Here is a 13010-nt window from a genome sequence, read left to right as displayed (position 1 = left end):
GACAACATAGCTTATTGCTCTGGGATTTTGTTTCTTGTTTTTTAACTGGAATGCATATGGCGTGAATTCATTATCCCCATGGGATTGAATGATTGAATTCACCAGTGCAGATGAGTTACTTGTTAATGTTCCATTTCTTTGTTGTACATATTGTTTACCTGTGTATAGTTGTTTCACACTTTAGAATATGTTGCATTATTAACTCTGGTTGACTCTTGGTGAATTAACAGATTTTTAAAACCTTGATAAAAATTCGTATATCCATTTCTCTTCAATGGATGAAAGATAAGCAAATTGAACCTGTGATTTATTCAATGGAAACTTGCCCAAAACCTCTTTTGAAATATAAAAAGACCGGTAGCTTTGACTTCAGCACAAAATATTTTACTGCTAATGATTTTTGAACTCCAGTCACTGTTACAATATGGGAAGCATTTATAATGAGTAAACTCAATATTAAATGCTGTATTTAACTCCATGAAAATCATCAGCAAGCCTTTTTTAAAAACTGACCTCAGCAGTTCCATTTTAGAAATGCTGGTCATGCTTCATACTAATTACTAGTTGGCAAATGCTGTGCAGGATCAGACCATTGCTATTTCAAAATTGCATTAAGTTCTTAATGTATCAGAGAAACTGAACAAGATGCCTGAGCTGGGCTGTCCAATATAATCACCACATCATATTAGTAGCAAGCAGTGCAAAAACAGCAATGGGTCATAATTTCTCTATCTCATCGTGCACTGCAGTAATTCCCATCTAACAGTGAGAACTAAAATGGTTTCAGTACTCGTTTGCAATTTGTCTCTTTTATTTACTCATACTGTGTACTTGGAATTCATAATAAAATATCTTTCTGACAAAGTGACACACCTAGCAGTAGAAATTGGCCAGAAGAAAGATAAAAATGCAATTTTACCTTCCATACTAGGTACTTACAGAATTTGAGCTAGAATCAGAATCAGGTTTAATATCACTCTCATATGTCATGAAATTTGTTGTTTGCGGCAGCAGTACAGTGCAATATATAATTTAAATTACAATAAGAAATATATTTGAAAAGTAAAAAGTAATGCAAAAAGAGAGCAAAAGTAGTAAGATGGTGTTCATGGTTCATTCATTGTCCGTTCAGAAATCTGATTGTGGAGGGGAAGAAGCTGTTCCTAAAACGGCTGCTGTTCCTTCTCCTTGATGGTAGCAACGAGAAGAGGGCATATCCTGGGTCCTTAATGATGGATACCATTTTTTTGAGGCATCACCTTTTGAAGATGTTCTTGTTGCTAGGGAGACTAGTGCCAACGATGGAGCTGGCTGAGTTTGCCATCTTCTGCAGCTGTTTTCGATTCTGTGTGGTGATCCCCACCAATATCAGTGATTTAACCAGTTAGAGTGCTCTGAGGATGATGGTGACATACCATATTTCCTCAATTACATTTTCAGTTTTAATTCTGAATTGTTAAGATTTTCAGTTTTCTGAACATGTCTGAACTTAAAAAGTATGCGAGAAAGACTTTATGATTACTCTGATGTCGGGTGATTTGGTTTTTCCAGCCTACCAAGTTGCGCCTTGAACAGTACTTTAATCTTCCACTGCTCTGTTCACTGAACATAACTTGTGTTTTCAGTGTTTCTGGGTGAAGTTACCCCAGTGGTGCACTTTTGGAAGAGTGCCTAAAATAGATGTGAGTGTTTTCCTCTCCCCCTGGTTTGCCGAGGCAAATACAGTGGAAGCAGGACACTTAGAAAATAAGATCATGCACCTGTCAGCACGGGTGAAATGAAAAGGGTAAATTTTTGACAAATTTGAGATTTGAGGATAGAGCTTGCAGTGTGGAAATAGGGGAACCTGCAGGTTGGGTGGCACAATAGCACAGCAAATGTGTACATTCCTTATTGCTCTATCTACCCACATTTAACCCAGGTTGAACTTCATTCAGCACTACCTGAGAGAAATAAGATGTGAACGGAGGGGATAGAATTCATGAATTTACTCAGTTCACCGATGTTTTGCTGCAAATCTTGCTAAAGAACTTAGATGAAATCTTAGATGATACTTAATATTTGTTCTGAGAGTCAAGGATTGTGCTTCAAATCTAATACTTGTGACACTTTAAATGTTCCCAATAAAACATCCAAAAATTTTGATGAACAAATTAGATTACAAGTAGAAAATTGTATTATTAAAATGATAAAATGCTACTTTGTCTTGATATTTGGTTATGCAATAATTTTAAACTGCTTTGATAATAGCTGTGGTCATGAGGCCAAAACGTCCCCTCATAGTTTCTTACTTCATAATCCTTCCCCCCCCCCCGCCCACCTGGTTTCATCTATCACCCTCCAGCTTGTACTCCTCCGCTTTATTCTAGCTTCTGCCCCTTTCCATTCCAGTCCCGATGGAGGAGTTTGGCCCGAAACAGTAACTGTTTATTCTCCTTTAGAAATGCTGCCTGACTTGCAGCGTTTTGTGTGTGTTGCTCAAGATTTCCAACATCTGAAGAAGCGTCTCCCACCAGGAAGGCCTCAAAGCTCTTAGTTTCTTTCTGGACACCAGACCCAGCCAATTCCCCCCCACCACCACTCTCCTCTGTCTAGCGGAACTTGACCTCACTGTAAATAATTTCTCCTTTGGGTCCTCCCACTTCCTTCAAACAAAAGGGGTAGCCATGGGCATTCGCATGAGTCCCAGCTATGCCTGCCTGTTTGTTGGCTACAAGGAACAGTCTATATTGCAAGCCTACACTGGTGACCGTCCCGCACTTTTCCTACGCTACATCTACGACTGCATTGGTGCTGTTTGCTGCACCCGTACTGAATTTGTTGATTTCATCCACTTTACCTCCAATTTCCACCTTGCCCTCAAATTCACTTGGTCCATTTCTGACCATTCCGTTCCCTTTCTCTGTCTCACTGTCTCTATCTCCAGAGACAGTTTATCCACTGATGTCTATTATAAACCAACAGACTCTTACAGCTACCTGGACTGTACTTTGTTCCACCCTGCTGCTTGTAAAAACGCCATCCCCTTCTCTCAATTCCTCCATCTCTGCCGCATCTGCTCTCAGGATGAGGCTTTTCATTCTAGAATGAAGATGTCCTCTTCTTTCAAACAAAGGGACTTCCCTTCCTCCACCATCAACACTGCCCTTGACTACGTCTCTTCCATTTTACACATGTCTGCTCTTACCTCATCCTCCCCCCACGCTACCAGGGATAGGGTTGCTCTTGTCCTCGCCTACCACCCCACCAGCCTCCATGTCCAGCACACAATTCTCTGAAACTTCCACCAGGGCTGAGGAAGGGGAAAACAGAAATAAATCAAAGAAGGTGTGCAACAGAGATGATAGAAAGGACAGGCAGGAGATGAGGCAAAATCACAACTAGTGGGATGAGTTACAGGGCAATAGAGGCATGGTGCAGTTAAAACAAAGCAACAAATACTGGACTGAAAATGTTATATTTGAATGCACGCAGCGTAAGAAATATAATGGATGATCTTGAAATTCAGATACAGATTGGCAAGTATGACATTGTGGCCATCTCTGAAACTTGGCTAAAGGATGGCTGCCATTGGGAGCTGAATGTCCAAGGATATATGATGTATTGGAAAGATAGGTTAGTAGGCAGAGGGGGTGGTGTGGCCCTTTGTACAAGAAATAATATTAAATCATTAGAAAGGGATGACATAGGTTCAGAAGGTGTAGAGTCTCTAAGGGTTGAGTTAAGAAATGGCAAGGGTAAAAGGACCCTAATGGCAGTTGTATACAGGCCTCAAACAGGAGCCAGGATGTGGATTACAAATTACAGCAGGAGATAGAAAAGGCGTGTCAGAAGGGCCATATGTCATGTTAATCATTGGGGATTTTAACATGAAAGCGGATTGGGAAAGCCAGACCAATACTGGACCTCGAGAGAAAATTTGTAGAATGTCTAAGGGATGGCTTTTTAGAACAGCTTGTTGATCCCACTAGGGGATCGGCTGTGCTGGATTGGGTGTTGTGCGGTGATCCGGAGGTGATAGGGAGTTTAAGATTAAGGAATCCTTGGGGAACAGTGATCACAATATGATCGAGTTCACTTTGAAACTTGAGAAGGAGAAACTAAATTCCAAAGTGTCGCTATTTCAGTGAAATACAGGAAATTACAATGGCATGAGAGGGGAACTGGCCAAAGTTGACTGGAAAGGGACACCAGCAGGAAGGACAGCAGAGCAGCAATGGCTGGAATTTCTACAAAAAACGAGGGAAGTGCAAGACAAATATATTCCAAATAAGGAATTTTCGAATGGAAGAAGGACACTACCAAGTGAAATCCGAGCTAAAGAAAAGCAAAAGAGAGGGCATACAAGGAAGCCAAAGTTAGTGGGAAGATAGAGGATTAGGAAGGTTTTAAAAATACGCAGAAGGAAACTAAGAAGGTCTTTAGGAAGGAAAAGATGAGGGCCGGCTGGTGGCGCAATGACATCAGCGGCCGGACTCCGGAATGGAGGTTCCCGGGTTCAAACCCAGTCGGGTCCGCTCTGGAGTACACTTCCCATCCGTGCCGGGTTGAGTGTCGAGATCGCAACTCAACCTCGTAAGATAAAGGGAAAAATAATGCGAAGTGTCTGTGTGAGGAGTGGCACACCACAGTCTCTCTCTCTCTTGCTCCGCACCTTGTAAAGACATGATAAAAGACATCGTCCCACCAACATCGCACACGCATGCACACACACGCCAAAAAAAGGAAGGAAAAGATGAATTATGAAAGGAAGCTGGCAACTAATATCAAAGATACTAAAAGCTTTTTTTAAGTATATTAAGGGTAAAAGAGATTTGAGGGTAGACCAATAGAAAATGATTCTGAAGATATTGTAATGAGAGATGCAGAGGTGGCAGAGGAACTGAATGCGTATTTTGCATCAGTCTTCACAGTGAAAGTCACCTGCAGTATACCAGATATTCAAGAGTGTCGGGGAAGTGAAGTTTGTGCAGTGAAAATTAGGACTGAGAAGGTGGTCAGGAAGCTGAATGGTCTGAGGGTGAATAAATCTCCTGGACCTGATGGAATGTACCCTCAGGTTCTGAAGGAAGTAGCTGGAGAGATTGCGGAGGCATTGACAATGATCTTTCAATAATCGATTTAGTCCATTTAGAACAGAGATGCGGAGAAATTACTTAAGTCAGAGGGTAGTAAAACTGTGGAATTTGTTGCCACGAGTGGCTGTGTAGGCCAAGTCATTAGGCGCATTTCAGGCAGAGGTGTATGTGTAAGAAGAATTGGATCAGCCCACGATTGGCGGAGCAGACTTGATGGGCCAAATGGCCTACTTCTGCTCCAATATCTTGTGGCCTTATGGCCATCTCCAACTGATTCCTACCACCAAACACAACTTTCCCTCTCTCCCCCCTCACTTCTGCTTTCCGCAGGGATCGCTTGCTACACAACTTCCTTGTCCATTCGTCCCTCCCCACTGATCTCCCTCCTGGCACTTAGCCTTGCAAGCGGAACAAGTGCTTCACCTGCCCCTGCACCTCCTCCCTCACTACCATTCAGGGCCCCAAACAGTCCTTCCAGGTGAGGCAACACTTCACCTTGTGAGTCTGTTGGGGTCATATACTGTGTCTGGTGCTCCTGGTGTGGTCTCTTGTGTATTGGTGAGACCTAATGTAGATTGGGAAACCACTTTGCCTAGCATCTATGCTCTGTCTGCCAGAACAAACGGTATCTCCCAGTGGCTACCCATTTTAATTCCCATTCCGATATATCCATCCATGGTCTCCTCCACTGTCGGGATAAGGCCACACTTAGGTTGGAGGAGCAACACCTTATATTTTGCTTGGGTAGCCTCCAGCCTGATGGCATGAACATCAATTTCTCAAACTTTCAGTAATCCTTCCATCCTTACCCTCCCCCTTCCCCCTCTTATGTTATCTCCTTGCCCACTCATCACCTCCCTCTGGTGCTCCTTCTCTCTCCCCCCCCCCCCCACTTCTTCCATGGCCTTCTGTCTCTTCCACCATTCAACCTAGCTCTTTGCTTCATCCCTCCACCTCCAAGTTTCACCTATCACCTGGCATTTCTGTCTTCCATCACCCCCACCCCCGATCTTTCAAATATACTTCTCAGCACTTTTTTGCTACAGTCCTGCCAAGAGGTTTTGGCCCGAAACGTCAACTGTACTTTTTTCTATAGATGTTGCCTGGCCTGCTGAGTTCCTCCAGCATTTTGTGTGTTTTGCTCTGAAGAAACCCTTGTGTTTTTAGTATTGGATTTTAGATTTTGATTACTTCACTGGAGCTCTTCTGTTATAGATATTATTTTGAATAATAGTTATTATAATATTGGAAATTGTACTGTGCATCTTGCTCTTGATCAGTACATTCTTATAGTGCTGTCTTACTATGTTTTTTATAGCCATAACTTCCAATCTTTTTAACCTTGCCAGTTGATAGTGGATGAAAAATATAATTCTGCACAAGTAATGTGTACATTTCTTAACTTTTTTCAATTTATATTATATAAAAATAACTTAATTGCATTTTAGTGTGAATAACTTTATTTTAGCTACAGACAGATATTGCCCGTCTTGAGGATGAAGTAGAACATGCCAATAACAATTTGAAAGCAGATTGGAAGAGGTGGTGTTTGAACATGCGAAGTGATATGAAATCAGCTCTTTGCAACATGGCTGAAAATAATATTCATTATTTTGAAGAGGTAAGAAAGGTTAAAAAATACTATAATCATTAAATACCTTTGTTAATGCATATAAGTGTGCCTGATTTAGGTACTTGAAATATTATGTGGATCAGCTGAACTTGTATATTATCTCTGTAATCTTATAATGAAAGATATTTGTACAGAAAATGCTGGATTGAACAAATACTTCAAAAATTACTGTTCCAATGCAGAATAATTTGTAGGTATTTCTGTGATCTAATGAGGGTACTATTAAACCATAGAAACCATAGAAACTACAGCACAGAAACAGGCCTTTTGGCCCTTCTTGGCTGTGTTATTGTGTTTAAAATACAGGAAACAGCTCATTCTAACCATTATTATTAATAAACAAGATTAAAATGGTCTGTCCTGTGACTCAGACCTGAGATGTGAAAGTCTGATTTAAAACAAAAATAAGATTCTCAGTTCTTTTTCGTTTTGGTTTCATAATTTCTTAATTCTGATTTGTCACTGTGCACATCAATGTGTTCTTATTCAATTTTTGCTCAATGAAGTGCAAAACTTACTGCCATTGCATTTATAAATGTAAACCCAAAGGTATAACAATAGATCTGGTCAATTTGATTGTTAAGAAAATAAACTTGATGTTGCCTGCCTTGTATTCATTCAGGATCTGCTGTTTATTATTGACAGATGATACCTTTTTCACTCAACCTGTGGGGGAGTGCTTTGTGTCTCTGCTCTCCTCCTTTTTGCTTTCACCAGTGGTAGATGCCTGTTCTACCTGAAGCTAATGTGGGGTCAGTTGAATGTTAAGGATGTGCCCAGAAATGCTCTATTTGATAGAACCATAGGACCATAGAAACTACAGCACAGAAAACAGGCCCTTTGGCCCTTCTTGGCTGTGCCGAACCATTTTCTGCCTAGTCCTACTGACCTGCACACGGACCATATCCCTCCATACACCTCCCATCCATGTATCTGTCCAATTTATTCTTAAATGTTAAAAAAGAACCCGCATTTACCACCTCGTCTGGCAGCTCATTCCATACTCCCACCACTCTCTGTGTGAAGAAGCCCCCCCTAATGTTCCCTTTAAACTTTTCCCCCCTCACCCTTAACCCATGTCCTCTGGTTTTTTTCTCCCCTTGCCTCAGTGGAAAAAGCCTGCTTGCATTCACTCTATCTATACCCATCATAATTTTATATACCTCTATCAAATCTCCCCTCATTCTTCTACGCTCAGGGAATAAAGTCCTAACCTATTCAACCTTTCTCTGTAACTGAGTTTCTCAAGTCCCGGCAGCATCCTTGTAAACCTTCTCTGCACTCTTTCAACCTTATTTATATCCTTCCTGTAATTTGGTGACCAAAACTGAACACAATACTCCAGATTCGGCCTCACCAATGCCTTATACAACCTCATCATAACATTCCAGCTCTTATACTCAAAACTTCGATTAATAAAGGCCAATGTACCAAAAGCTCTCTTTACAACCTTATCTACCTGTGACGACACTTTTAGGGAATTTTGTATCTGTATTCCCAGATCCCTCTGTTCCACTGCACTCGTCAGTGCCTTACCATTAACCCTGTATGTTCTACGTTGGTTTGTCCTTCCAACGTGCAATACCTCACACTTGTCAGTATTAAGCTCCATCTGCCATTTTTCAGCCCATTTTTCCAGCTGGTCCAAGTCCCTCTGCAGGCTCTGAAAACCTTCCTCACTGTCTACTACACCTCCAATCTTTGTATCATCAGCAAACTTGCTGATCCAATTTACCAGATTATCATCCAGATCGTTGATATAGATGATAAATAACAACGGACCCAGCACTGATCCCTGTGGCACACCACTAGTCACAGGCCTCCACTCAGAGAAGCAATTTTCTACCACCACTCTCTGGCTTCTTCCATCGAGCCAATGTCTAATCCAATTTACCACCTCTCCATGTATACCTAGCGACTGAATTTTCCTAACTAACCTCCCATGCGGGACCTTGTCAAAGGCCTTACTGAAGTCCATGTAGACAATATCCACTACCTTCCCTTCATCCACTTTCCTGGTAACCTCCTCGAAAAACTCCAACAGATTGATATTTAAGCTTCTTGAATAAATTTAACTCTACAAGATTAGCTGCCACCATATCAGGTTATCAATAAACTTCAAACCATTAAGTTTTAATTTTTCAATCCTTTGTAGCAAAGTGTTATCAAGCTTCATTTGGTGGACATATTAAATAATGCATTGATTGTGGACTATATTTTCCTTTTTTTGAGACTGCTTTCATAGTTTTCTTTAAGTTTTCTCTACAGAATTTTGAAGCCATTTCACCTTTCTCGTGTTTAGCCTATTTAATCTTACAGCCTATTTGAAACAAGGGCTGTAGTTTACTGAACTAAGCTTAAATTTGACATATCACCCTTTTTAATTTTGAGTAGCGAATGTTATTATATTGTCTATTAATTTGTTATTTTTCATAATGGATGATGTCTAAGATGATGATAGATCATTTACCTCAGTCTGAGCGGAGCCTGTGAGTGAAATCTAACCTGGGAAAGATAAAAGAATGAGCAAAGCAGACAAGTGCTAAATTATCCTCACTGCTCTGGAGATATAGATTTGGAAGTGAAGTGCATCCACTATCTGGAGGAGGTTCCCCAAACCAACTGACAAAGCAGTGGAAATAGATAGCTATGACAATACCAGGCGTCCACGTGGAAGATCTAAATGCATTTTCTACAATATTTAATAATATCACACAGAGTTGCTGAATCCAAGTTCAGATGTCATCTATCAATTACTTTTTTCATCATATGCATACTTATCTCAAGGCTTGTGTGCGCAGTCAGTATTCAGCTATGAACGCACAGTATACCACACAGTGCTGCTTCCATACACCTATTTGACATAGAGAAAGTGGAGTCCCTTGCAACTCTGGTATTGGATAGCATTCACTTACTACTGTTTGATCAGAGTGATAAATAAGGCACGTAGCATACCTCCCTTTGTAGGTCAGGCCCTTGAAACAAAACTTGGAATTTTTGGTTGCGACTTTCCAAGTGTGTCTGATCAGTGTTTTTCAGTACTGTATGCATCTCTGCTTACCAAACAATAGAAAGGGTGTGGTTGTGCTGAAGAAAATGCAGAGGAAATTCACCAGATGCGTGGATTTAGACCATAAGATATAGGAGCAGAAGTAGGCTATTTGGCCAATCAAGTCTGCTCCGCCATTCATTCATGGGCTGATCCAATTCTTACAGTCATCCCCACTCCCCGGCCTTCTCCCCTGCCTTTGATGGCCTGGCTAATCAAGAATCTATCTATCTCTGCCTTAAATGCACCTAATGACTTGGCCTCCACAGCCGCTCATAGCAACAAATTCCACAGATTTACCACCCTCTGACTAAAGTAATTTCTCCGCATCTCTGTTCTAAGTGGATGTCCTTCGATCCTGAAGTCATGCCTTCTTGTCTTGGACTGTAATCTGTTCAGGCCTTCTAACATTCGGAATATTTCTATGAGATCCCCCCTCATTCTGAAATTCAGGGAATACAGTCTAAGAGCTGCCAAATGTTCCTCATACGGTAATCCTTTCATTCCATTTGAGATCTTTGGATATGGGGAGAAAGACGGGAAAAGATGGGATGAAAGCTTACATGATTGAGAGCTGTAGGGTAGACAGCAAGAATATTTTTCCCCTGGGAGGGATAATAAGAACAAGAAGTGCACATGTTTAAAGTGACAGGATATTGGAAAGAAGTCTGTGGGGGAAGTTTATTTCACATAAAATGGTTGACGTCAGGAGAGCACTCTCCAGCGGAGGCGGAGATACAATGACTACATTAGAGCATGTTGACAGGCTCTGGAATGGGTAAGTATGGAAGGATACAGGTGTAGCGGGATTAGTATTGGACAAAATGATCACTGTGGACATATTGGTTGAAGGGCCCATTTTTGAGCTGTCTGAATTTGAATTCATGACTCTATAAAATAGTAATTGCACAATGTTTCTATTCTACATACCTATTCTCTAGTCTCAAAAAAAATTTATAGAAGAAAACAATAATTGTTTTCTTCCTTCAGTAACTAGTAATCTTGGGTAAACTTAAATGGAATAGGTGTATATTATCAGAGGCCAATTACATTGATATAATTTGTTTTCTGGTGATGGAGCTGCTTTACTTGAGCAAAGTGGTCAGATTAGCCCTTCTCTTCAGAAGTTCAACCACTGATCTTGACCATTATTTTCCTCATTTTGAAGCCATTTTCTTAGCTGTGTAATTCAAAAACTGATTATACTTGATTTAGTAGGTCTGAAAAGGAAAAAAAATACAGTTATGTTGATAATTCTCATTTGGAATATTAACTTACTGGATCTCTTCACAGATTTTGAAGGACCTAAAGTATGTCCCGCTTTTTGGATTTTTTTTTGTACTAGCAGTAGCTATATTTGAGGTTATCAATTTTCTATTGGCTTTTTTTTTGTCTTTCAGTGTTTAGCTACATGGGAGTCTTTTCTTTCCATGCAACAGACTGAAATCAAGATGGATGAGAATAATAAAAACAGCGGATAGAAGCAAAGCTGGATTTTGTTTCATGCACTTATTACTTTCTCTGACCAAATGTGCTGTTCGTATTTTAGATATATACTGCGGTCCAGTTGGATCCTTTTAACCTTCCAATGCAAGAACATTACTCAGTTTGCGATATTTAATTGTTTTGATGACTTGAACATTCTGCAGCCCCAAGGATTGAGCAGATCAATGAAATTATTAAATTTAAACCTCAGGTCATGCTCAGTTAATGCCTTTGCAAAATTAGCTCTCCACGCCAATGGATGCTTTTGTGATCAATCGCTGCAAAATGGAAACTGTTTTCTAAAATTAACTGCCTTAAGTGAATCAGGTCTTAGTAAAATTACGATCACAATGCATTTTCTTCCATCCTTTTTCTGGTTGTGGAATTCTGTGAATGATTTTGGATACTCGTAGCTGGTTTTCACGTCAGTGCATTAACATGTCAATAAATTCTAGCTTAAGGCGTATTATTTTATTAATGTTCTATTGCTGGGTCATATATGGGATGAATTTGATCTGATAGCACAAAGCAGGGTCTAAGTGGTAGATGTTTTAAACCTGACCCATTTTACATTCCCCACAACCCCTTACCTGCTACCCCTGTTACCTTCAACTATATTTTAAGAATGATGAAGAACTTTTTTTTTTCCTGAAGTGGTAGTGTTCCCTAGTTTTGGAGCTGTCTTGTTACAGCCCAGTCTTACTCTTGTTGGGACGCAGCAAGATTGATGTTGCAAGCAATTAAAATAGAGGCATTCTTACTTCAAATATGATCATGAGTTTGGGCATTACGATGGTCTTGCCCTCATGCTGACACCCCATGGAAGTTTGTCCTTATGGTCCTTAACATCATGAACATGTTAAAATCAAAGTAATAATTTTCTTGTCTCATGAGATTTCACTATTGTAATCCATTAAAGTTTGCCTGTGCTATTTTATTATAAAATAAGATATTCCTGCCTTTGCTTATTATTTTAAGACCTATATGATTATTTACCATATCATTAAAAGCTATGTTCTATTTGTACTCTATCAAATGTACAATAGTTTGAAAATCCACACGTTATGCAAATAAAACTTTTCTGAAAGCTATATATTTAAGGTTGTTAAAAGAAATTCTATTTTATCCTAGCTTTATCAGTGACAGAATGTGTCTTTAAAGATTATATCTATTATCTGATCATGTATTAATTTTTTCATATTTAAGCCATTGATTAGAAAGTATAACTTTTGAAGAACGTTACTCCATAGTTTATAATGAAAATTTGGACTAAGTGTGCATCTTGTACAATGTTTCTTAGAAATGAAACTATTTTGTTCTGTACTGTAGGTGTTTTCGAATAAGCTAGAACAAAATGTACAAAACTGAAATATACTAGCCTAAATAAACATCAAAATGAATTGCAAGTTGCTTTTATGGTCCATAGCTAAATGTTTTTAAAAATGATCTCCAAAACATTTTAAATTACTTTGCAAAGTATTAAACCTATAATGCCTTAATGAGAGATTTATTTATGTAGAAATTGGTAATGTATATTTATTACTTAAGTTATAAAATATAAACTTTTTCCAGTGAGATATGCAAATTGTTAATTTGGATTCAAACATTCACAAGGTAAGTACATGACTCAATGTATTTTAATGACTTTTGAAGTAAAGTGTTTAATTCTGTTGAAAGCCTCTTTTAGTAATTTAAACATGAAAGATACAGTTTATAATGTAGAAAAATAGTAACTGACAAAGATGTACAGTAAGGTAGTCAAAAT

General features: G+C 39.4%; 1 protein-coding gene across 2 annotated transcripts in view; it reads left to right on the top strand.

Annotated features, from left to right (window-relative positions):
• Positions 1-12645, top strand: part of snx7 (sorting nexin 7) — a 76038-nt gene extending 63393 nt beyond the window's left edge. For both annotated transcript variants that reach the window (XM_063064589.1, XM_063064590.1), the window contains exons 9-10: positions 6547-6699; positions 11161-12645. In XM_063064589.1, coding sequence (XP_062920659.1) covers positions 6547-6699; positions 11161-11241 — 234 coding nt within the window. In that variant the 3' untranslated portion in view covers positions 11242-12645. The remainder of the gene's footprint in view (positions 1-6546; positions 6700-11160) is intronic.
• Positions 12646-13010: the final 365 nt, after the last annotated feature.

Source organism: Mobula hypostoma, chromosome 12, assembly GCF_963921235.1.
Source record: "Mobula hypostoma chromosome 12, sMobHyp1.1, whole genome shotgun sequence".
Classification (NCBI taxonomy): domain Eukaryota; kingdom Metazoa; phylum Chordata; class Chondrichthyes; order Myliobatiformes; family Myliobatidae; genus Mobula; species Mobula hypostoma.
This window is presented reverse-complemented; position numbering and strand designations above follow the sequence as displayed.